General features: G+C 43.4%; 2 protein-coding genes across 4 annotated transcripts in view; both read right to left on the reverse strand.

The window, feature by feature from the left end:
- The window catches only part of RCBTB1 (RCC1 and BTB domain containing protein 1), a 71114-nt gene that overhangs the window by 27211 nt on the left and 18878 nt on the right, over nucleotides 1-25025 (reverse strand). For 2 of the 3 annotated variants that reach the window (XM_079779120.1, XM_079779118.1), the window contains exons 2-7: nucleotides 18329-18498; nucleotides 17795-17945; nucleotides 8664-8830; nucleotides 5785-5943; nucleotides 796-903; nucleotides 260-402 (exon numbers count right to left, since the gene is read on the reverse strand). In XM_079779120.1, coding sequence (XP_079635246.1) covers nucleotides 260-402; nucleotides 796-903; nucleotides 5785-5943; nucleotides 8664-8830; nucleotides 17795-17945; nucleotides 18329-18454 — 854 coding nt within the window. In that variant the 5' untranslated portion in view covers nucleotides 18455-18498. The remainder of the gene's footprint in view (nucleotides 1-259; nucleotides 403-795; nucleotides 904-5784; nucleotides 5944-8663; nucleotides 8831-17794; nucleotides 17946-18328; nucleotides 18499-25025) is intronic. The other variant, XM_079779119.1, reaches the window with a different exon arrangement.
- The window catches only part of SPRYD7 (SPRY domain containing 7), a 354235-nt gene continuing 343123 nt past the window's right edge, over nucleotides 13914-25025 (reverse strand). The window contains exon 6 of the transcript XR_013813876.1: nucleotides 13914-14235. The gene's annotated coding sequence lies outside the window, so the exon portion shown is untranslated. The remainder of the gene's footprint in view (nucleotides 14236-25025) is intronic.

A 25025-nucleotide genomic window follows, 5' to 3' on the forward strand; every position in this document is an offset into this window, starting at 1 on the left:
GACAGATCCTATTTTACTTCCCTACTAAATGGGCAACAAGAAGTCTGTAGTATTAATGGCTATCAATCAGGAGGTTATTTTAGAAAGCTCATAAGAATCATATCAACTTTATGCTCATTCTAGTTGGTACTAAAACTCTTTGTTCAAAATGAGAATGTTAATAAACAAGAGTTACAAAGCCAAACACCACAGCTCCAGCACACACAGTCCTAAGTCCACAATGCACACACAACCTCAAGACATACTACAGCCAAGTTACCTTTCTTTCTCCACCATGATGTGTGTTGGGTTTAGCAGGTTATTTTTATTGCCAGTTCCAAGCTGCCCATACGTGTTAGCTCCCCAGGCATAGAGCAAGCCCTCATCTGTTAGTGCTAGAGTATGTGCATAGCCGCAGACAATCTGCAAGTAAATTTAAATCATTACCATAAACAGAAAAACAGGAAGGACAGAGAAAACATCTACTTAAAGATTACAGCCAGCTTCTACAGAATGCCAATTCATCATCAGGTATGGAGTAACATTCTCTGAAACATTAAAACAGCATTAGGAAAGCCTACACCTGAGACTACTGAATTTTTCAATCCTTTTTTTTACTTGTCAATACTGATGTGCTACCACCATGGTGTTCCTTTTCATCGTCAGAATTTAGGGAGGATATAATATTAAATGTGAAAGATTCAGGCACAGAGTATTATCCTAAAATATTTATTGAAGAGTAAATTTCCAATATTCCTCCAAGTCAGAGCAGGGAAGCTGGATGGAGACTAGCAGCTAAGAGTCTACCACACATACCTGGTTCACACACACGCTGTGCAAAGCTGCCACTCGCAAAGGGGTCAGCTGATTGACATTGTTTCCCAAGCCCAGCTGACCATTGCCATTGTAACCCCAGCCATACACCTTGGAGAGAGAAACGGAGAGAATGGGCTTTTAAAAGTGATAGTGAGAGGGAACAGATAAACAAATCAGTTATACTTTTTTCACTTGCAACATCCATACTATACTGTGTGATCCTACACTGATCTCCAAATAGATGTTTTTTGGGGGAGGGGGGGGAAATAACAGAATTTTGCATCAGTTCCTACTCCATAACTTACTAGCTAGATAATCTTGGGCAAGTCTTTAATCTTTGTTTTACACATGAGAAAACTGAGTTTCATTAACAATTATTAAGCACCTACCTGTCAGGATCTTGTGAAAGGTACTAGGAATGCATCTTTAATCACAGTTTAACAGAGGGGATGAACTATGCAAATTTTCTGTAGCCAAGTGGCAATTGCTATAATCCTCTCTAATAAAAGAGAAACATGCAAATTGACCGTACCTTCGCTACACCCACAAGCCATGCCCACCAGCCAATCAGGGTGACTATGCAAATTAACCCAACCAAGATGGCGGCGAATTTGCATATCCAGGCCAGAGCGAAGACTGAAGACAGTGTAGAAAGAAGCCAAGCGCTGCAGAAGGGAGTGAAGCTGCGGAGAAGCAAGCAAGCGGGGCCGCGGAGAAGGAAGGGAAGCAGGCGGGGCAGGGGAGAAGGGAGAGAAGCCTGTGGGGGCTGCAGAGAAGGGAGGGAAGCAGGCGGGGCAGCGGAGACCGCAGCAGGAAGCCCTATTGCAGGAATCTTCCTGCAAGGGGCCTCTAGTAGAGATATAATCTAGGCACTGTAGGAGCAGAGAGGAGAAAGGATTTGGCTACAGAAAGTGAAGGAAAGACTTTTGAGAAAGTGGAGATTTGGGAAGGGCTGAATGATGGATGAGGGGGAAGGCACTCCAGGTAGAGGACACAGAATGTGTTGGAGGCAGGTTCAGAAGACAATAGGTGGGCCTGGCTGAACACATATGGGATAGTAGGAGAAAAGACTAGAAGGAAAGGTAAGGGCCAAGGGGATAAAGTGTTAAAACACATACCAGGGAAAGTGGAATGCTTCTATGGGTCTTTCACTGAAATATTTTAAAAACAAATTAATATGCTTAAATTTTCATTTTGGAAAGATCATGCTGGCTACAACATGAAGGGGAACTGGAGTGTGTATGAGAGGCAGGAAGATCAATCCTATATAATAAAAGGGTAATGTGCAAATTGTCCCCTCGACCAGGAGTTCAACCAGAGCTCGACAGGGGTGGGGCCAGCCCGCCAAATGCCTGCAGCCCCTCCCCCTGGCCAGCCCCGCCCCCAATCAACCCCCCAACCCCGGTGGGGGGCAGGCCAGCCGGCCAACCTCCCTCTCTTCGGCAAACAGGTGAGCTCTGATGGCATTCCAAACCAACGTAGTGGCAGAGGGATGAAGAGAGAGGGAGTGGATAGGAACTAAGTTAAAGAGGGGATGTGACAGAATGTGGTGATGATCCCTTAGAGATCTGGAGTGAAATGGGAGTCATCAGCTGAAAGTAGCAGGATTGGACATAGGTGTGACAGAATTGTTAGGAGTTTAGAATAGCCAGTGTGGGACACAGGAAATACTACTGACCAGGAACAATAAAGGGTCTAGCTAAAATTAGAAACCCAAGATGTGTGGTGGCACCACGCTCCATGGCAATGCATGGCAAATAAGAATTGGCTGGGGCTTTTTTTTTTCCCCCCAATCTTCACCCAAGGACATGCTTATTGATATCAGAGAGAGGGAAAGGGAAAAACATCAATGTGAGAGATTAAACATTGATTGGTTGCCTCCCTGTAGGCACCCCGTCCAGGGATCACACCTGTAACCTAGGCATATGCCCTGACCGGGAATCGAACCTTCGGTGTATGGGAAGATACACTAATCAACTGAGCCACACCAGCCAGGGCAGCTAGGGCTTTTCAGGGCGATGTGACAGAGGGGAAAAGGGAACGTGGACTTTTGGGTACTAGCAACATATGGTTAAAAAGCACTTTCAATATCAGAAGTGCAACAGGTTTGAATTTCCTAGAGATAAATGTGGCAATAGACATCAAAAATTTTCATGACATACTCACCCAGAAATCTTATTTCTGAGAACTTATTCTATAGAAATCCTTGCCTAAGTGTACAAAGATATACACACACACAAAGCGTTACACAGAAAGTCAGTGCAACATTATTTATAGCAACAAAATATTAGAAACAATTGAAATGTGTATCAGTAGAGCTCTGGTCACCCATACAAGGAACACTAAGCAGTCAGCTATAGAATAAAAGCCCAGTGACCATTACAGCGGAATGACTGGTCGCTATGATGCACCTGCTGCAGGGCCGCCACCAGTGCTGCTGCCGAGCCCCAGGGCCCCAGGGCCAGATGCGTGGCTGCCGCCAAGGTGCCAGTATAGAACATGAAGGTGGCCAGCGTGAGATGAAGGCTCTGTGGGACGAATCCAATCAGCTGGGCACCGAGATGATCGTCATCAAGGCTGGCAGGTTAGGGTGCCCCTCTCCTCACTGCGACCCTCCCCACATGGTGCCAGTCTCAGGCAGTGGGCTTTGGCTTGATCCACACGAGTGAGACAGAAGCGGGAGGGGGGGCGGGCACGGCCTGGCCACCTGTGGGTCCAGCTCCTTAGCTCTCCAAGTCCCAGCTCTAGCGACAGCGGCCTGGCACACCAGGCCAGAGGGTACTACTGCTTGGAAGGCCAGGAAGGCGGCGGAAACCCTGTGAACCTGCCACCCGACCAGCAGCCCAGGACCCAGGACCGCCAGAAACAGCCTGGCTCAGAGCACACCGAGCTTGGGGGGAAGGCAGCCGCCTGTGAGGGGCCTTGCCACCAGCCGGCTCCCAGTGGATCCCACCTCAAAGGAAACTCGGTCTTTGGCTCCTTAGTTCAGTCTATTCCAGCTAAAGAGGAGCAGCTGGGCACATTTTAGGGGATAATTAAGACTCTAAAACAGTGTGTTCTGTTCCATGGAGATTGCTACCCAGCTGTCTTAGGCCTAAATTCTGGGTGATTGTGGGGCTTGGCTCTGCCACTGGGGCCCACATCTTCCAATTGGCCTGTGTTTGCTGTAAGGACCCCAAGAGAAGAAGGGGAACAGTTTTTCGATGCAATGGATTTGGCCAACAGACAAAGGTGAGTGCCGGCTGTGTCTAATGTACACACAGAGACACCAGCTCCGAGTCCCCCTGGCTAAAGAGAGCTCAGGGCCTGTGTGCAGAGCCTTCTGGTGGTTTCTGTTTCCTCCCTGGGAAGCCTGGGGCCCATGCTCAGCTCCAGCTCAGTGGGCCTCCTCCAGGCCCCTCCCCCAGCCTGCCCCGCCCCCGATCAGCACCCCCCACCCCTGATCAGGGATGGGGCCAGCTGGCCAACCACCTATGGCCCCTCCCCCAAGCCAGCCAGGCCCGATCAGCCCCGATTGGGATGGGCTGGCCGGACCCCACCCATGCATGAATTTGTGCACTGGGCCTCTAGTTAGTGTATAAAAAGCAGCTACAAATGGTCTGAAAATAGATTCAGGTAAAACACATGTTGTTAAACAGGGAAGTTACAGAATAGCAGAGCAAAGCAGTAGGTATAATAATTCCATTCTTTAAAAAGGTAATTATATTTACCCATACATAATTATTTATAGAAGAAAGTCCAAAAGGATATACATCAAACTATTAACAAGATTGGAGAAAAGATATTCACATTTTACTTTATATGTTTCATTTCATTTGTTTTCCTTTGTTAAAATAATCTCATAATAATAATCTTAAAATTAAATTTATTTTTAAAAAGGAAGTGAAGAATACTGGAATGGAAGATGTCATATGACTATCCCAAGGAATTCCTAAGTCAACCAGGATATCAGGGTTGATTCCAAAAATAAATTAACACACTCTATCACCCAAGGCACGATTCCACATGTGTGTGCCAAATATGTATTTTTGGGTAATTTTTGTGTACTAAGACATGCAGAGGTAGTGACAGGTCCATTTAAGTAGAAGTTGCAACCAGAATAATTTTCTAAAAATAACCATTCATTCGAAGGTGACCATGAGAGAGGGTCACTAAAGGTGGGTTTTAAAAGTAGTTAACAATAATCATGACAAAAAAATTCTGCTTGTGCAAGTTGCTTCTTCCTGTGAACGAACATTCCAGATATAGGCAGGTAGTTCTACAGAGACATCATGCCCATTGGAGTCGTCAACTGCCTATACACATCATCAGCTAACTTCAAAAAGTGCACAGTTGATTTTTCATTGGAAGAATGAGGTATGTAAAATTTTAATTGGTTGATTAAATCGCAAACAAATATCTATAAACATTAAGCTACTTGGATCTTCCACAAAAATAAAATTTAGACACATTAGAATCTTTACTTACAGATAAATTTAAAAATTCACACTGAGGCCCTGGCCCATGTGGCTCAGTTGGTTGGAGCATAGTCCCGTACACCAAAAGGTGGTGGGTTCGATTCCTGGTCAGGGCATATACTCAGGTTGTGGGTTTGATCCCTGGTTGGGGTGAGTGTGGAAGATAACCAATCAATATTTCTCTCTCACATCAATGGTTCCCCCCCCTCTCTCTCCCCCTCTCTCTCTCCCTCTCCCTCCTTCTCTCTCTCTCTCTCTCTCTCTCTCTCTCTCTCTCTCTCCCCCCTCCCTCCCTCATGCCCTCCCTCTTCCTCCCTTCTCCCTTTCTCTCTCTAAAATCAATTAAAACCAAAATTCACACTGAGGAGCAAACATTCTCTGGTTACTCCTCAGTCAGTAATCAGTTAGCTATCAATGGGGTATCAAAACAAAGAACTATTGCTTCCACAATCTAATACATGCACCTTATGAAAAAAAGATATTTCATTAAAAGAAGGGAGGGGGGGGGAAGGGGAATGCAAAGATAGCTCACCTCACCAGTGTCAAGAACAGCCATGGATGAGGTCTGACCACAGGCAATGCCCACCACCCTCTTAATATGTAAACAATGTGTAACTTTTCGAGGAGTAGGTTGATTTGCTGTAGATCCTGATCCCACCTGGCCACAGTTGTTATAGCCCCAAGCAAATACCTACACAAAAGAAGGGGAAGAAAGATAATGGTAAGGGTAAAAATTCTACAATCATAAATAAGCCCACTTAACAGAGTACTTACAATGTGCTAAATGGCTCTGTGTGCTTTACTGCATTAACCTATTCAATCATCATAGTAACCTGTACTGTGACCCTGGGGTAGACACTATTACCATCCCCATTTTACACATGGAAATGGAAATGCAGAGAGGTTAAGTGATTTGCTCGAGGTTCCAGAGTTAGCAAGTAGTAGAAGTGAAAGTTGAACCCAACACAGTCCAGCTGTGGTCTTCACCACTACGCTGTATTGCCTCTACAATTATGGCAGCCATATATGTTTTTTAATCTGGCATCAATTAAAAATGAAGTATATGCTACATAAGAATCGTGACATGAAAATAATCTGCTTAACTCTTTGGCCATAACATTTTTTTTTTCATGGAAACTTTATAAACCACACTATGCTTTTTCCCTGTCCAATACTGGACATTCATAACCTTTCCCAATGACTCAGGACCAACATTATTATAATTATCAATCATAGTTCCACATCATAACATAGTAATGACCGGAAGTACTGTGGAGACATTTATCCCTACAAAAATGACACCAAGCTGTTAGTCTGTTCTTGGTAATAGTTCCTCTGCATCCTGCTTATTACTTTTGTCCTGTGATCTGCCATAACTTGAAACCAGCTTTCTAAGAAAGAGAGAGACATAAACAGATCTTTAAGCTAGTTAAAATCTAGTAACAAAGATGAAAAAAAAAACCCACAAAACATCACTTCAGGTTAATTACCAAAACATTCTATCAAACAGGAGTGTGATCAGAGAGGAGAATTAGGGGAAGGGAATTTTGGCAGTAGAGACAATAAACTTCTACACTAGGGCAACACTTCCTGAAAGTAGATTCATAGGAATATCTAGTATAATCATGCAAATATTTAGCACAATTATCCAAAGTAGCATATGCTTAAGGCAAAAATTACCAGGAATCTAAACTGTACAAATTAGTAAGTTCCAATTTCAACATTCTTCTGGCACTTCTCAAATATCCTAGTTCCCTTGCAATGCAGCTTTTATTTTAAAAACTAGAGGCCTGGTGCTCGGATTCGTGCACCGGTGGGGTCCCTCAGCCTGGCCTGTGCCCTCTCACAAATCGGGACCCCCTCAGGGGATGTAGTGGTGTACGAAGCAGCAGGCGGCTGGAGAGGAGACCGGGCGCTGTGCCACTCCCGCTCATCCCTGCCCTGCTGCGCCTGCCACCGTGCTGCCATGGAGGCAGGAGAAGCTCGCGCCGCAGCACCTGCGCTCACCAGCCGTGAGCCCGGCATCTGGCACCCCTCAGTCAGCTGAGCAGAGCTCCTGCTGTGGGAGCACACTGACCACCAGGGGGCAGCTCCTGCATTGAGCGCCTGCCCCCTGGTGGTCAGTGTGCATCATAGTGACCAGTCAAATGGTCGTTCAGTTGCTTAGGATTTTATATATAGAGATGGGGACTGTAGTTCTACTAACCAAGAAGCAGACTAGGAAACAGTGGATTCCGGGGCATAATGCCTATATGCTAGCCTGGCTCCAGCCCATCCCAGCTATGAAACCTTGATCTCCCTGAGCTTCTTTGGTTTCTTCATGCATAGCCCATCCTACATAGTAAACTGTAACACCATTGAAGAACTTTAAACAGGGAACAAAATGACCTGATTTCTGTTTTAGAAATCACAGGAGGTGGAGAAATAATACTGGACAGGTAGACCTATGAAAAAGCTGTGGAATAAGAGATCATGGTAACAAGGCTTGACCTAAGGTTATGGAGATGGAGAGAAACAAAATGATATGAGATTAGAAAGTAGAATCAACAGGATGAGTAACCTTTAAGATAAGCATGGAATTTGTGGGGTAAACAAATAGTACAGTTCCTACTGGAATGTTGGTAAAGTTATTTTCTATGACATCATTACATTTACTGAAAAACAAAATACACCTTAAGGGATAGGGTAATTAAAAAGAAAAGTACAGAATACTGTCATACACCTCTAATTTGTAGTCTTAGTAAATAGCACGAGACTCAACTGCTTTAAGGCTGAAATCCACCATCATCAAAGAGTGTTCCTGATCACATAATACAGGATGTGTTAGAAAGAGAATAAGTTCCTACAATGTGTTTAGCTACACACACAGGGCTACTATGTTCACACTATACCAAGTACAATATGGTCATTATATTTTTGGCACTTTCACAATAGTTAAAAGGTAGAAACAACCCAAATATCCATCAACAGATAAACGAATAAACAAAATGTGGCATATAAATATAATAGAATATTATTTCGCCTTAAAAAGGAAGGAAATGCTGACACATGCTACCACATGGATAAATCTTGAAGACATTTTGCTATGTCAAATAAGGTAGTCACAAAAGGATAAATACTGTAGATTCCATTCATAGGAGGCACCTAGAGTAGTCAAATTCATAGATACAGAAAGTGATTGCCAGGGGCTCAGGAAAGAGGAAATGGAGAGTTAATGATTAATAGGTACATAATTTCAGTTTTGCGAGATAAAAAGAGTTCTGTGGATGAACGGTGGTGATGGTTACACAACAATGTTAAGTGTAGTTAATGGCATTGAACTCTACACTTAAAATGGTTAAGATATCAAATTTTATATTATGTGTATTTTACCACAATTTAAAAAATAAAGAATAAAAGCAAGGTACTTACCTCTCCATCAGCTGCCAAAGCCATTGAATGATGGGAGCCACAAGCTACTTCAACCACTTGTTTGATCAAGAGATTGGTACAGACTTGGATGGGAGCAATGCCTTGGTTGGTTGTCCCATTCCCAAGCTGGCTATATCCATTGTGGCCCCAGGCGTAAACAACTCCATCTACATAAGATGGCCACACACACAGAATCAGCTCCAAGAAGAAATGGCATCCCTGTACTTTCCCCCCAGATTCTGCACAACTCATTCTCCAACCTTAATTTTTTCACATTGCCCTTCCTCCCTACAGAGTAACCACTGCTAAGGGGTGGGGGAAAGAGAAAATAGGACAGAAAGACACAAAATTGTTAAAGAAAGGACCAGCATAGGAAGAAGATCAGCTTTGTGGTCAGAAGTCAGCTTATATATAAAAACATCTGACCTTCTACACACTTTGAATCATCTCAATAGTTTCTGTGTCAGGTGCCAAGCAAAAGGGAAAACACAGGAAAAAAGTTCAATACTAATCTTTACCATCATTTTACCAAATACCAAGTCTCATGGAACTGTTGGGGGTATGTGTGTGTGTCACTCACTCACAAAGTACAGAGGAAAGAGGTGTACTACTTACAAGAGTTAAGAGGTATACTTTTTTTTTATAAACTATTCATAAAATTCACAGGCTTCTCTCAAGCAGACTAGTGACGTAAAATCTGACTGAATTTTTTTTTATGACTTTATCTTTTTGGGATTCTGACAGAGGTCACTTTTCTGTTATGTGTCCCTCTCTGGAAGTATCATTGTTCCATGCATTTCCTCCCACAGCATGATGAGTATCAAGAGCAGACATCCCAGAGTTACACACTTTTCTCATGTCTTCCCATGGTAATAAAGCATCCTGACTTTTTAAGGACAATCTATGTCTGGCAAAAACAAAATCCAAGAGAGACAGCAGAAATCCAAGTATTATTGTCAGGCTGCTGACTCACTGACAACAGTCCCCAAGCAATCAAGGACCGGCACTCATACTTAAGTAGGTTTCTGATTATCTACTCTAGAGGTACTATAACTCAACAAAGTCAGGGTTCTCTTCCAGTACAAGTCAGATCTAGAGAACATCTGATGTATGTCTCACAAATTTTTCCTTTGTAAATTTAAAAATGTAACATAATGGTAATAAAATGCTTCAAGTTACTTTCTAAAGTGAGACAAATTGATTTTAAAGTTCAATGGAAAGAACAAACAAGAAAAACCCATTTTAAAAAGAACCTAGAAGATAGCTAGCTCCACAAGTTATTAAGCTATAAGAAGTCTCTAAAACTAATATTAATACTAGGACATGAACAAACAGACCAACCAATGAAATGGAATTCAAAGTCTAGAAATAAACCAATTGTATATGGAAATAAAAGCTATGTCAGTGGGGGTAAATGGACTTTTTACAACTTGGACTAATATATAGTAATTGGGCAGTCATACTGAAAACTTAAACTCATTCCTCACATCATGTACTATAACCTCCCAATAAATCATTTTTAAATGTACAAAAATAAAACCATATAAGAACTAGAAGGAAAAAATTAGTAAATTCCTCCATAACCAGCGAGTAGGGAAAGCTTTCCTGTAACACAAAATCCAGACACAATAAAAAGAGTGATAAATCTAGTTATATTTTTGAAAAAACTTTACAAGGAAATAAATACTGTGAGCAAAGAAAAACGTTAATATTGGGAAACTTATTTGCAATTTCTATTACTAAGCGATAACCTCTAATATAAAAAGAGCTTCAAAAAATGCAAAAGAAAATAACCAAGAACCCTATAGAAAAATGATGAGTATCAAGAGCAGATATTGCAGTTACACACTTTTCTCATGTCTTTCCCATGGTAATAAAAATGTCCTGACTTTTTAAGGACAATCTGTCTGGCAACAACAATATCCAAGGACAATATATGAGTTAAGAAGTGTACTTTTTTTATACATATATAATATACTATAGTGTGTGTGTGTGTGTGTGTGTGTGTAAATATATATATATATACTTCATTGATGTTTCACAATGAAAGAAATGTAAATAGATCTTAAATGTATGAAAAGGTGCCCAACCTCACTCACAAGGTGAAAAATGCAAATAACAGAAGACCAGACTCCACTAACCAAGACCGACCTACCCACTACCATTGCTGAATGCCCACTACGCCAGTAACAGAACCACTGCAGAGCTCCTGATACAGCACCACCCTGCAGGAGACCAACTAGCTATTTGGTAGCAAGATTACTCCAAATGGACCCATTCCATCTTGGAAAGAGCAGCCATTCACATTGACAGGAATCAACATCTAACCCAGATATGGGTTTCCTGCACATAGGGCCCCAGCCAGCACCCCCACTATATGAGGGCTTATAGAGTAATCCACTGACATAGGATCCCACAAAACATCTGATCAGACCAAGGGACTCACTTCATAGAAAAGAGGTGCAGCACGGCTCACTGGTCCTATCATACACTGCAGCATCCAAAGGCTGTCTGCTGAGACAGCATTGACAAGCTGGCTTGGCACCCAGGTGACACATGGCAGTCCTTTGGTGTACACCTGCCCCATAGTGACTGTAAACAGAAATGTGCAGCAGCCATGGCCAGAATACAGCATGGTCAGGGGCTAGTACTCCTTAGAGATGAGAGTCTGGGTCTCACAATCAGGTGAGCCACCCAAGCCAGGTGCTAGCCAAGTGTAAAGAAAATCTAGAAGAGGTTCTAGAGGAAAAAGGCGATGAGAATCAGTTGTGGCCAAGAGACTAGCTGCAGTGCAGAGGCTATAATATATGTCAGTAAAGATCTTTTTATGTATTTTCCCTAGGAAAAGAGGCCCACCAGAATCCTGAAGGACTGGCAGTACATGACAGAGACCTAGTGAACGCTGTGCTGTGTCATCCAGGTGTCCCTCAGGATTAAGGTCTTATTCCCCAGATGCTGACAGTGCTACTATAAGTCCTCTTCAGATTTGCCCTTGGCAATTACTTTCTTGTTTAATTATTATTTTACTCTTTAAAATAGCATACATACATCTTTCTTCTTTTTTTACTTTCTGAAGCATAGGCAAAGTTAATTCATCATGAGATGGCTTTTAGTACAAATTCCTAGGAAATTTTCAAAGCAACCCAATCAATACAATTGGATGCCAGGGTCCACTTGCCATGCTGCCTCTAACAGACCAAGGATGAAGCATCAGGATCACCACTTGAGGATTAAGAGACAAGCAAATTTACCCAAGGATGTGCCAGTGAAAATACCAAACTAGAAGGAAGAGTGGGGAGTGGGAAAGGGAGAGTGTAGAGGGAGGCAAAAAAACATTCCAGGAACCTCTTTCTTTTTTTTTTTTTTAATAAATCTTTATTGTTCAGATTACTACAATTGTTCCTCTTTTTTCCCCCAATAGCTCCCCTCCACCCAGTTCCCACCCCACCCTCTGCCCTTACCGCCCCCCCCCGCACTGTCCTCATCCATAGGTGTACAATTTTTGTCTAGTCTCTTCCCGCATGCCCCACACCCCTTTCTCCCCGAGAATTGTCAGTCCACTCCCTTTCTATGCCCCTGATTCTATTATATTCACCAGTTTATTCTGTTCATCAGATTTTTTTATTCACTTGACTTTTAGATTCCCTTGTTGATAGATATGTACTTGTTGTTCATAATTTTTATCTTTACCTTTTTCTTCTTCCTCTTCTTCTTAAAGAATACCTTTCAGCATCCTACCTAATAATAGACAAATATGCAAATTGACCGCACCTTCGCTACACCCAAGCCACACCCACCAGCCAAGCCACGCCCACCAACCAATCAGGACAAATATGCAAATTACCCCAACAAAGATGGTGGCTAATTTGCATACCAAGACAGCTTAGAAAGAAGCCAAGAGATGCTGAAGGGAGCAAAGCTGCAGAGAAGCAAGCAAGCCGGGGGGAGGAGAAGAAAGGAGCAGAGGCGGGGCCAGGGGAGAAGGAAGGAGAGCGGGGTGGGCTGGCGGAGAAGGCGGGCCGGGGGACAAGGGAGGAGCGGAGGCGGGGCCGGGGGAGAAGGAAGGAGAGTGGGGCGGGCTGGCGGAGAAGGCGGGCCGGGGGACAAGGGAGGAGCGGAGGAGGGGCGGGGTAGAGTGCAGCAGGAAACCCTATTGCAGGATTTTTCCTGCAACGGGAACGCTAGTACTACCTAATAAAAGAGAAACATGCAAATTGACCTTACCTCCGCTACGCCTACCAGCCACGCCCACCAGCCAATCAGGAGCAAATATGCAAATTAACTCAACCAAGATGACAGTTAATTTGCATATCCAGGTGCAGAGCGAAAACTGAAGACAGTGTAGAAGGAAGCCAAGCGATATAGAAGGGAGTGAAGCTGCGGAGAAGCAACAGGGTGGCGGAGACTGGAGGGAAGCAGATGGGGCGGGGGAGAAGGGAGGGAAGCAGGCGGGGCTACGGAGAAGGGAGGGAAGCAGGCAGGGCTGCGGAGACCGCAGCAGGAAGCCCTATTGCAGGAATCTTCCTGCAACGGGCCTCTAGTTTCATATAATACTGGTTTGGCGGTGATAAACTCCTTTAGCTTTTTCTTATCTGTGAAGCTCTATATCTGACCTTCAATTCTGAATGATATCTTTGCTGGGTAGAATAATCTTGATTGTATGTTCTTGCTATTCATCACTTTGAATATTTCTTGCCACTCCCTTCTGGCTTGCATAGTTTCTGTTGATAAATCAGCTGACAATCATATGGGTACTCCCTTGTAGGTAACTGTTTTTCTCTTGCTGCTTTTAATATTCTTTGTCTTTTGCTCTTGTCATTGTAATTAAGACATGTCTTGGTGTGGTCCTCTTTGGATTCCTCGTTTGGGGTTCTCTGCGCTTCCTGGACTTGTAAATCTATTTCTTTCACTAGGTTGGGGAAGTTTTCAGTCATTATTTCTTCAAATAGGTTTTCAGTATCTTGCTCTCTCTCTTCTTCTGGCACCCTCATAATTCGGATGTTGGTACGCTTGAAGTTGTCCCAGAGGCTCCTTACACTATCTTCATATTTTTGGATTCTTTATGCTTTTTGCTTTTCCAGTTGGGTGTTTTTTGCTTCTTTGTATTTCAAATCTTTGTCTTGATTCTTGAGATCCTCTAGTCTGCTGTTGGATCTCTGTATATTATTTTTTATTTCAGTCAGTGTATGCTTAATTTCTGATTGGTCCTTTTTCATATCCTTGAGGGTCTCACTAAATTTATCGGCCTTTTCTAGAAAATTCTTGAAAAACCTTATAACCGTGGTTTTGAACTCTATATCCAGTCATCTGATTTCCTCCATTTCTTTCATTTGTGACCTGTTTCTTTGTCTCTGCATTTTGGCTGCTTCCCTGAGTTGATAGAGTGGCTTTGTGTGCTAGGTGTCCTATAGGGCCCAGTGGCTCAGCCTCGCCAGTTACCTGAGGTGGACACTCTTGGTGCACCCCTTTGTGGGCTGTGTGCACAGTCTTGTTGTAGTTAAGCCTTGATTGTTGTTGGTATCACTGGGAGGAATTGACCTCCAGGCCAATTGGCTGTGAGGATCAGCTGTGTCTACCATGGGAGAACTTCTGTGCTGGAGACACCCTTATGAGGCAAGACTTGCTTCAGTGGGGCTTTGGTGCTCACAGAGTCTGCTCCCTGAGTGTGTCCCTTATGGATCTGAGGAGTTGTAACTGGATGGGCCTACTCTGACCACTGGGTACACTGACTCTTGGCTCTCCAAGGAGGTGCTAATTTACCCTCTGCCTGAGGCCACCCAGCAGGAGCTACAGAGAGATATGAAGATTCCTCTTCTTTGTTTGGGTTTTGTAGGTGCCCAGATGAGGCCCAGCTGTGAAGCAATGCAAGCTGCTGTGGGGTCTTGGGCCTTCTTTTGGATGTTCTGGGTCTCTCTAACTCAGCTATAGTATGTTGGGTAAGTTTAGATTTCAAAGGACCAGGCCATTCATATGCAAAAGCCTCTGTGCACAGCTTGGATGGGGCAGAGTCTCAGGGTGGAGCAAACAGCAATGGCTTCCCATAAGCCCTGCCCTAAGAGGCCCCGGGTCTCAGTGTCCCTCAGTAATCACTGCAAGCACCTCTGAGAGAAAGCTGCCCTTGAGTTCTGACCGCTGCCAGACAGTCCAGTTTCTCCCCGTATGAGTCTGGGTCCCCAGAGTCTCGCCTGGAACTGGAGTTCAGAGCAGCCGGGAGCTTGTGTCCACAGTGGCTACACCAGTCTGCATTCCCACCAGCAGTGTACTAGGGTTCCCTTTTCTCCATATCCTTGCCAGCATTTGGCATTTGTTAATTTGTTGATGGTAGCCATTCTGGCAGGTGTGAGGTGATACCTCATTGTCATTTTAATTTGCATCTCTCTGATCAGTGACTTTGAGCATTTTTTCATATGTCTCTTGGCCTTCTGTATGTCCACTTTGGAGAAGTGTCTATTTAGGTCCTTTGCCCATATTTAAATTGTATTGTTTACCTTCCTTTTGTTAAATTTTATGAGTTCCTTATATATTTTGGATACTAACCCCTTATCAGATATATCATTGGCAAATAAGTTCTCCCATACAGAGGGTTTCCTTTTCATTTTATTATTTCTTTTGCTGTGCAGAAGCTTTTTACTTTGATGTAGTCCCATTTGTTTATTTTCTCTTTCGTTTCCCTTGCTCTAGGACCGTGGTCGGCAAACTGCGGCTTGCGAGACACATGCGGCTCTTTGGCCCCTTGAGTGTGGCTCTTCCACAAAATACCACAGCCTGGGCGAGTCTATTTTGAAGAAGTGGTGTTAGAAGAAGTTTAAGTTTAAAAAATTTGGCTCTCAAAAGAAATTTCAATCATTGTACTGTTGATATTTGGCTCTGTTGACTAATGAGTTTGCTGACCACTGGTCTAGAGTGACAGTCCAGTCTGCAGCAGGGGGACAGAGGGCTCCAGAGATGACCTGATGATATGCTCAGATGTACTGTGAAGCAACACTGCTCTGTAGAAGAGTATGGGCATGTGTTAATGATAAGTATAAAAGAACCTCAGAAGAACAAACAGTTGTATAAGAAAGGAAGTGGGCTCAGGTATAAATAATGCTTATAGAGTTCTAAGTAAACACTGAACACCGATTTCACCAAAATGGTGATATCACTATATTGAAACAATAAGTGGAGGGAGGAGAGGGAAGGGAAAGAGAGCTAAATTCTATCTGCCATTATTAACGTCAAAGGATAATATCTAAAATGAGAAGTTTGGAAATAGCAGTAAAAGCATGATAATTTAAAAATATGAGTTAAATATCAAAAGAAACATCTGAGAGTTAAAAGTGGTTCCTTCTGAAGAGCAGTTTCTAAGAGTGAAGAGGGATAGGACAAAGGTCCTGCTTTTTACGAAAAGCCATAAACTATCTGATGATTTCAAGTGTTAAATTGTTTTACTGTCTTTGTTAAATTCTTTTAAAACTATATGATTGTCAACATACAGTACACACAAATATATATATTTATATAGATACATAATAAACAGCATGTTTACCGTATATTGTGTAAAATGTATTATAATGATCAAAACGGAATTAAAAACAAAATGAAAAACATGCCCATGAGAAAATCAGATATTTATATTTATATTTATATGTTTATTGTTTATCTTTTAATTTTTTTTTATTTCAGAGAGGAAGGAAGAGGGAGAGAGAGAAACATCAATGATGACAGAGAATCATTGATTGGCTGCCTCCTGCATGCCCCACACTGGGATCGAGCCCACAACCCAGGAATATGGCCTGACTGGGAACCAAACCCATGACCTCCTTGCTCCTAGGTCAATGTTCAACCACTGAGCCACGCCAGCCAGGCCTGTTTATTTTTTATTTATATTTACATCTCAACTGTAACATTCAATATAGTTAAAACTGTATGATCTGGATGCTGAAAATAATTCAAAAGAAGAGTTATAATTTCCTAAGGTCACCACTTTGATAAAAACCAAAAATTTGAATGTACATGTTTTAGTATATTTTCTCTAAATAATTGCCTCAGGAATTTACGATGAAAAATCAACCACTAGTTAAAACTGATATGCATTCGGAAAAAATTAAATCATTAGGTCACAATGGATGACAGGCTGAGCCAGTCAGCAAAGTTGTAACTGCTTGAAAGAGCCAGTGTAATGCTAGAAAGGCAAGATTACATAACACGGAAATGAGACAATCACCTCATTATGCTCAACACATTATACTCTTACTAAACAATCATGCTCAGATCTGGATCTCACAGCTTGAGAAAGATACAGACAAGCTGGAGTGGACTCAGATATAAGTTAAAAGCAATTAAAAAGCTCAATACCAGGAAGACCTTTGTCAACATCCAAGGAAGCTCCTAGTCTGGAGACAAAAAGGCAGGGAGCAAACCATCTCCCAAATGCCACCCAATAGGATCACCCAACAAAAACCTGAGGTCCTCTGATAGAGATGGAGAGGGAGAGAGGGAGCAAGAGAAAGAGCAAGAGAGAGCGAGAGAGCGAGAGAGAGCGAGAGAGAGAGAACGCATGCCAGTGTGCCTAAAATATAAAAGGAAGAACTTAAATTATAAATAACAGATTTTCAGAGAGTTCTGTTTGCCCACAGTAGAGATCAATGACCAAAGACGAATGAATAGTCTCCTTCTTTAGTGACCTTGGAGAGGCAGAGAGAAAGGGAGAGGACTCTATCTCACATTTTTTCCATAAGGCATCCATAGGAATGCCAGAGAATAAACTAAGATTTATTGAATTCAAGGTTCAGGAATTACACAAAGAAAGGAAAACCAGGTTTATCTTTATTTACAAAAAATGTACCAAGTAAAACCTTAAAGTTGCCTTATTAACACAAATCCACTGAAAAATTAGGCTGCAAGGACCACTTCGTTGCTATAACTAATCTTCCATAACTGTACATAAGTAGCCTAAAACCTCAGAAGTTTGCTTAATTTGCAAGTCATCCGATGGCTGCTCCAGTTAGCCTGAAGTGTTTAACTTTTACCACTCAGAAAGTAATAAACAAACCATGAGCAATTATTTGATCCAGCCCTACCTCGTTTTAGCTTAAAATTAACTGCTCGATTTTCCACAAACCAAAAAGCTAGGCTTGTTCCCTCTTTACCTTCAGTGCTGAGAAGAACATGTGGTCCACTGCCATAACTAAGGCTTTTAATCTTCTTTCCACATAAGGCTTCTAGCTTTTTGGGCGTAAGTGTACTCTGGTTATCTCCAGTTCCTAGACAGTTACTATAGTTCAGTCCAAATACAAAGACCTGGAAAACAAATAGTTCTGTTTGAGATATTTGGCCTAAAGTTACACAAAGGCTCCCTTCTTCACCCTGAAAATGAGACACACTCAAGTTTAGTTTGACAGCTCGGTGGGTGAGAAGATACTGAAAAAGTTGTTAAGAAAAAGTCAACCTCTGCTGATGTTTAGGATATTGGCCACACTATGAAACTCAAAGAGTAGTAGGGGTGGAGTGGTATTAAATCAAGAAACTGAAAGAAAAGGCAAATTACATCAAAGATACAGTCTTCTTGAATTTCAGCTTCTCTTATCCCCAACCTTTCTCCATCTTCAAACTGCATGCTTTAAAGCTCAATCCCAAAATAAGCCCTAAAATTAAACTCTGGATATTAAGAGATTCTTTCTTACCTCATCATCTTCAGTAACGTACAGTGCTTCATTGGCTGAGGTGCCAAAGACACAGGCTTTCCGAATAGATGCAATTTCTTGAGATGAGAGCAGAGTGAAGATTGGCCACTTTCCTACATCCACCATGACTCTGGCTTCAAGCAATTCCTATAAATAAGCTGGCATCTCTGCTGTAACAAACAAAAAGGATTTCAAGAAAAAAGTTAAACAACCACTAAACTAATTTTTAAAAGACACTGTTAATGAAAGAAAACAAAAGCTAATTCCAGAATAAACTGTTCCCCGACCTTTGGTTGAACAGATTGCTCGCTTACCACAGCAACATGTGTAACCCTTCCTCCACCTTCAGACCTGGGCCTTTTCCTATAATGGGAGGGAAACTTGCTAGAACCAGTTGACTTATATAAGTCAGTGCTAATCTGTTACATACTAGTACATGTTCATATGCTATCTGACAGCATATAATGGAGGGAAGACATGTAAACTGGATGAAACCAGGGTTTCTCATGGGGTATATTTTCTCCAGGAGGATGAGGGTCATGGAGGTGTGTGTGTGTGTGTGTGTGTGTGTGTGTGTGTGTGATTAAAATGAGAATCATTATCTCTACCTCCTCACTCTGCCACTACCTCTGCCAGAATGCACTGAAAGACCCCACCCCTTGTGGAATATCACTGCCACACCGAGCCACTGTTAATAATGGGAATGGGACACCCCTCATATGGTTTAGAGTGGCAAAAATATTAAGAAGCACTAGCTTAAAATTTACTGGATAAAACCATAAAATAAAGCATTATGTTCTGGTGCTAATTTATATGACCACATTTCCTACATTATATACAGACCATATTTCATTTCGCATTGAGAAACATTATTTGAACACAGGTAAGACAATTTGCCCTAATTTTGGTGCTAGAGGTGATGACTATAGCCTTTATACAAGTAGCAATTAGCTTAAAAATACCCAATCCCAATAAAAAATAGAGAGATGTATAAATTCCCCTAACACTAAAGTTGATCTGTTTAAGAAGTTTTACACAAAGGATCCTGGTCATGGCTCCAATTCTTATAAGGTTAAAAAGTAATTCTACAAATTCCAGGGGGCTGCATGAGCACAAAACCTATCATACCAAGTGAATTTCCATTTTGGCTCTCACCTCTGGACACTGAAATAGAAGCAAACAGTTGATAAACACAACCACAGTTTCCTACTCACTCTGTTTTGAGACCTCTAAATATAGCCAAGAGAGGCAGGCCCAAGACCAAGGTCCTTTTCTGGCTTCAGCACCTATAAAGCGAGCCTCAGAGCTTGAGCATGCTCAGCCAAGGCCTCAGCTTCCACCATCCAGAGGGATTTTCTCCATCAGCACCAATTTGGATGACAAGGATCGGGTTCCAGTTATGCCCCAAGTATCACACCACATAGTCAATAAACTTTAAACACTATTACCTGCCACTGCACAGCCAGACTCCTGGGATGACATTTGAATGTTCTGAAAATTGTGCACCCAAGGGTGTGTGTGTGTGTGTGTGTGTGTGCGCGCGCACACACACTTGCATATGTGTGTATGTTGGTGGGAACAGGTAAAGGGTTTGGGAAAGGGTAAAAACTAATATATAAACATGTTAAAATTTTTTTGTTTCAAGTTGTACAAAACGGTATAGGAAAGTAAATCTCCCTATCCTCCCTTTCTAGACCCTCTCCTCAAAGGCAACCACTGTTAGTAGCTGTTTTAATTCACTCCAGAGATAGTGTATACTTACATGAGCATTATATGTAAGTATGTGTGGAAGCTTTCCCACCCTACTTAACAGCACATCTTGCAGATCATTCTGTAGAGTTACTTTACTTTTCGATGGTGCTATAGAGCATAACAATTTACCTGTTTCCACTGAGACACTTAGGTCACTTTCACTCTTTGCTAACATGAACAATACTGCAATTATTGTTTGCACATAGTATTGAATATACATGTCTTTTTATACATAAACTAGAGGCCCAGTGCATGATTGAATCATGCACGTGTAGGGTCCCCTACACACTTTCGCTTTAGATCGCGGTGGAGCTGGGTGCCTGTCTGCTGGTGCACCAGGCCTTTCAGAAGCCTCCGGCTTGGCGGAGGCTTCTGAAAGGCCTGGTGCCGGAGCAGACAGGCACCCAGCTCCCCCGCTTTTGATGGTCCGCGGCGGGACGTGAGCTCGCTGCCACAGAGGCCCCTTCTGTGCCGCAGCACAGCCATGGCGCAGACGCTGAGCTCGCGCCGCCACTGGCGACGCGAGCTCAGTGTCCTGCCGGCCCAATTGGCTACCCCGGCCACCCCAAGTCCCGCCCCCTGCGCCTCCCTCTGGCCCAATCGTGGGCGTAGCGGAGTGATGGTAATTTACATATTACCATTTTATTAGGTAGGATTCCTAAGATAGTCTCCTAAAAATATACTTGCCAGTTCAAAATTCAATAGCCAGTTTGCCTTTAATAGCTATTTCAAATGGTCCTCTACTGAAGTAGTACCAGTATCTATTTATATAAAGAGGTAATATGCAAATTAGGCCGGGATGCCATAACAGTTATGACCGGTCAGGAGGAGGCTGCATGCGCCGGTGAGGCCCAGAGTGAAGATGGAGACAGAGACCGGGGGGGGGGGGGGGGGGGGGCGCTGCCCAAGCTGCTGTGCCACCGTGCCAGCTTGGGCAGCCCCGGAGTGGACACAGACAGGGGGGAAGGGGAGCCTGGGGCAGCAGTCAGGCCCGGGTCTGCGGTGGCCGGCACTGCGGAACTCAGGCCCGGGTCCCGGCTGCCCGCAGCGGCAGACAGGCCTGGGTCCGCGGGGGCCTGAGAAGTAGACAGAGGACAGACCACTGAGGGTCTTATACACCATAGCAGGGAGCTTAGATTTTATTCCCAGAAGGAGGAAAAGTGAAGAATGTCAAGCATGGGAGCATCCTGGTGTTGCTTTCATTTTAAGTGAGCCATTCTGGTGGCTGTGGGAAGGATCAATTTAGACAGCTGCAGTGTTTTGGGGCCCAAGAAAAAGAGAGACTGATGTTGGGAACTAGGACTAGACAGAAGCAGTGGATCAGAGACATATTTATGAGGAAACCTGACGGAACTATTTGGCTGATTACACAGGGATGAAAGCAAACAAAGCAAATGGTATTAGTCCAGGATTTCCAGTTTGGGCAACTTCGTTGAATGGGTGATTCCAATAATTGGGAGAAGGTATCAAGGAAAAGGAACAGTGGAAGGGAGCTTGCTTAGTTCAGCAATAGCCAAACAATTAGGACAGAAGACAGACTTAGTGCTCTTTTTTGCTACAATATTTGTTTTTCTGCCTTCAGTCACCACCATGTAAGGCTAATGTGCCATCTTTTCTCCTAATCTAGGATATTATCTATCTACTACATTCCTATCACCTAAATTAGCTTACCTGCATGATCCCTTAAAAACTCTTATCAAAGTCATTCAATGGCCTGTGAGTATGGGTACTTTCAAGATGTGGAAACATTATAAGCCTATATAGATTGATAAAGAGATATTGGGTGCTCAATTTTTAACAATAAAAATCAGATACTGAATGTGGTCATGCCAGGGGCATAATTTTAATGAGCCAATGTCTCTTTACTGAAGTGTCACACTTCAAAATAGATCCTCTCAAATAATACAATGCATAACACTCATCTGGGTTGCCTGTTAAAATGCAGGACCACACCTTGAAAAACACTCCTTCTAGAGGTCATTTTGATATATAAATCTCCCTCCAAGTAAAGCAATCCTACATAATAAAAGTGCAATATGCAAGTCAACCGAATGGCGGAACAACTGGTCAGTGGGGGGCGGGGCTGGTGAGCAGGTATCGCCCGGCCAGCCAAGGTGCATGCCAGCAGGCAGAGGGAGGGGACAGCGATGGAGTGGGGGTGGGGAGGCGGCAACCAGTGGCAGCGGGGCGATGGGTGCTGACACCATCCCCTGATCGCCCACCTGGTCGCCTCCCGCAGAGGGAAGCCACGGGCGGCGGCAGCAGCAGGGCGATTTGGGGCAGGGCCCCCAGCACCATCCCCAGATAGGCATGCTGGGGTTGCCTTCTGCAGAGGGAGGCCACCAGTGGCCGTGGCGCAATTGGGGGCAGGGCCAGCCACTCGCTGCCCACGCCATCCCGATCGGCCCACCGGTCACCTTCCACATAGGAAGGCCAGTCTGCGGCTTAGGCCCGCTCCCCACTCCCCTAAGCCGTCAGTAGGACATCCCCTGAGGGATCCCAGACTGTGAGAGGGGGCAGGCTGGGCTGAGGGACCCCCCGCCCAGTGCACAAATTTTGTGCACTGGGCCTCTAGTATAAGATAGCCATCAATGTGTGGCAGCAACTGTTTACCCGCACCCTACTACACAGTGTATTATCATGATGTCTCAGTTTTGTTTAAACTTGAATTCCCCTTATGATGAGTGAAGTAGGGCATCATTTTTAGAAATAATCACAATTATACCAACAATAACAAATGAGATATCCTGAGCACTCAGCACCAAGCACTGTTCTAAATAGTTCATTTATTAATTCATTTAATCCTTACTTTAGAGACAAGGACACCAAGGCAAAGAGATATTAAGAATTTGCTCAAACTAGTAAGTGGCACGGTGAGACCCTGAGCCATGCAGTCCAGAGTGAGCATGTGTATTCTTCACCTCTCAGACTCATATGCTTAAGGGCCCACATGCCATCCTTCTACATGAAGTCCCTATTTTTTCTACTAAACTGTTGTTCTTTTCTTTGTTCTCCATTTATAAGTGTTCATTGTATAAGAAGATTGTTTTAAATGCTTTTAGAAGTAACAAAAAGATGCCCGCCTCCATGGACTGTGTGCCTCATACAAAACAGACAAGGCGTCACAAGAAGTAAACAGTGTAGATATCTATAAAGTAGAAAAATTCCAAGAAAATCCAGAAGCATATTTTCCTAGAATATAAACCACATCAAAGTTTAAAGATGGCTCAGTGGTTGAGTGTCAACCTATGAATCAGGAGATCACTGTTGGATTCCTGGTCAGAACCTATGCCCTGGTTTTGGGCTCTATCCTCAGTAGGTGTGCAGGAGGCAGCTGATCAATGATTCTCTCTCATCATTGATGTTTCTATCTCTCTCTCCCTTTCCCTTCCTCTCTCTGAAATCAATAAAAACATATATTTTTTTAAAAGTTAGTATTTTATGTAATACTAGAGGCCTGGTGCATGAAATTCATGCACGGGGGGTGGGGGGGTCCCCTCAAGCCCGACCTGCACCCTCTCGCAGTCCGGGAGCCCTTGGGGGATGTCTGACTGAAGGCTTAGGCCCCTCCCCAGGCCTAAGTTGGACATCCTTAGCACTGCTGCGGAGGCAGGAGAGGCTCCCACCACCGCTGCTGTGCTCGCCAGCTGTGAGCCCGGCTTCTGGCTGAGCGGTGCTCCCCCTGTAGGTTCAGGCTGAAACTGGCTCTCCGACATCTCCCAAGAGGTCCCAGATAGTGAGAGGGTGCAGGCCAGGTGGAGGGACCCCTCTGTTGCAAAATCGGGCCAGGGAGAGACACGGGGGGTTGGCCATCTGGGGAGGGACTGCGGGAGGGCTCCAGGGCATGTCCGGCCCATCTCGCTCAGTCCTGATCGGCCAGACCCCAGCAGCAAGCTAACCTACCAGTCAGAGCATCTGCCCGCCGGTAGTCAGTAGACATCATAGCGACTGGTTGACCAGTCGACTGTCTGCCCCCTGATGGTCAGTGCATGTCATAGCGAGTGGATGAGCAGCCTTAGCACATCATTAGCATATTACACTTTGATTGGTTAACAGCCGACTGGTTGACCGGACACTTAGCATATTAGGCTTTTATTATATAAGATAGAATTTAACTTTAAGTAAATAAGCAGGAAGGAAGAAGGAAATTAATTAGCCAAAATATATGATTCGCCATCTTTAAAATTACAACACAAAGGTTTATTACCACTCAAAATTATATAATGTCCTGACAGCAGTATAATTATTCTGAAATTATTAATCAGTTACATGGCAACTCTGCCCCAAGGTGTTGCAATCTACAGAAAACTCAAGCTAACTTTCATAATGATGGCTTACCTACATTGCTAAATTACTCGAAGTTTTATTTTACAAGATATTTCTCCAAAGACTTGTAATTTAAGAGTCAATAAAAAACCAAGTCCTACACTACACCATGTCTGCACCCATCATAAAAGCAGAAAGCATCACCAATAGCATGGTGGAAAGGAACGAGTCCTGAGGCCTGTGTTTTAGCTCTAGATTTACTTTTAATTACTTGTAATCAATCAGAATGACATGCAACTTACCTTTTTGAACCTGGGTTTCTAAAAAATATCTTCTGTAAAAATCTATAATTTTATCTTTAAGATGAAATAAAGAAGCTATGGGGGATTTTTTAAAGCATGAAAACAAGAGCAACAATGTTGGTCAAGCAAGTTAATTACTCCTAGCAACACAAGCAAATAAAGAGCAGGAAGGAAGAAATGAACAATGATCAAGAACCTGCTTTGTTGCCCTGCTGTATGGCTCAGTGGTTGAGTATTGACCTATAAACCAGGAGGTCATGGTTTGATTCTCAGTCAGGGCACATGCCTGGTTTGAGGTTTGATCCCCAGTAGGGGGCATGAAGGAAACAGCCAATCAGTGATTCTCTCTCATCATTGATGTTTGCCTCTCTCTCTCT

This window comes from Cnephaeus nilssonii, assembly GCF_951640355.1.
Source record: "Cnephaeus nilssonii genome assembly, chromosome: 8".
Lineage (NCBI taxonomy): Eukaryota > Metazoa > Chordata > Mammalia > Chiroptera > Vespertilionidae > Cnephaeus > Cnephaeus nilssonii.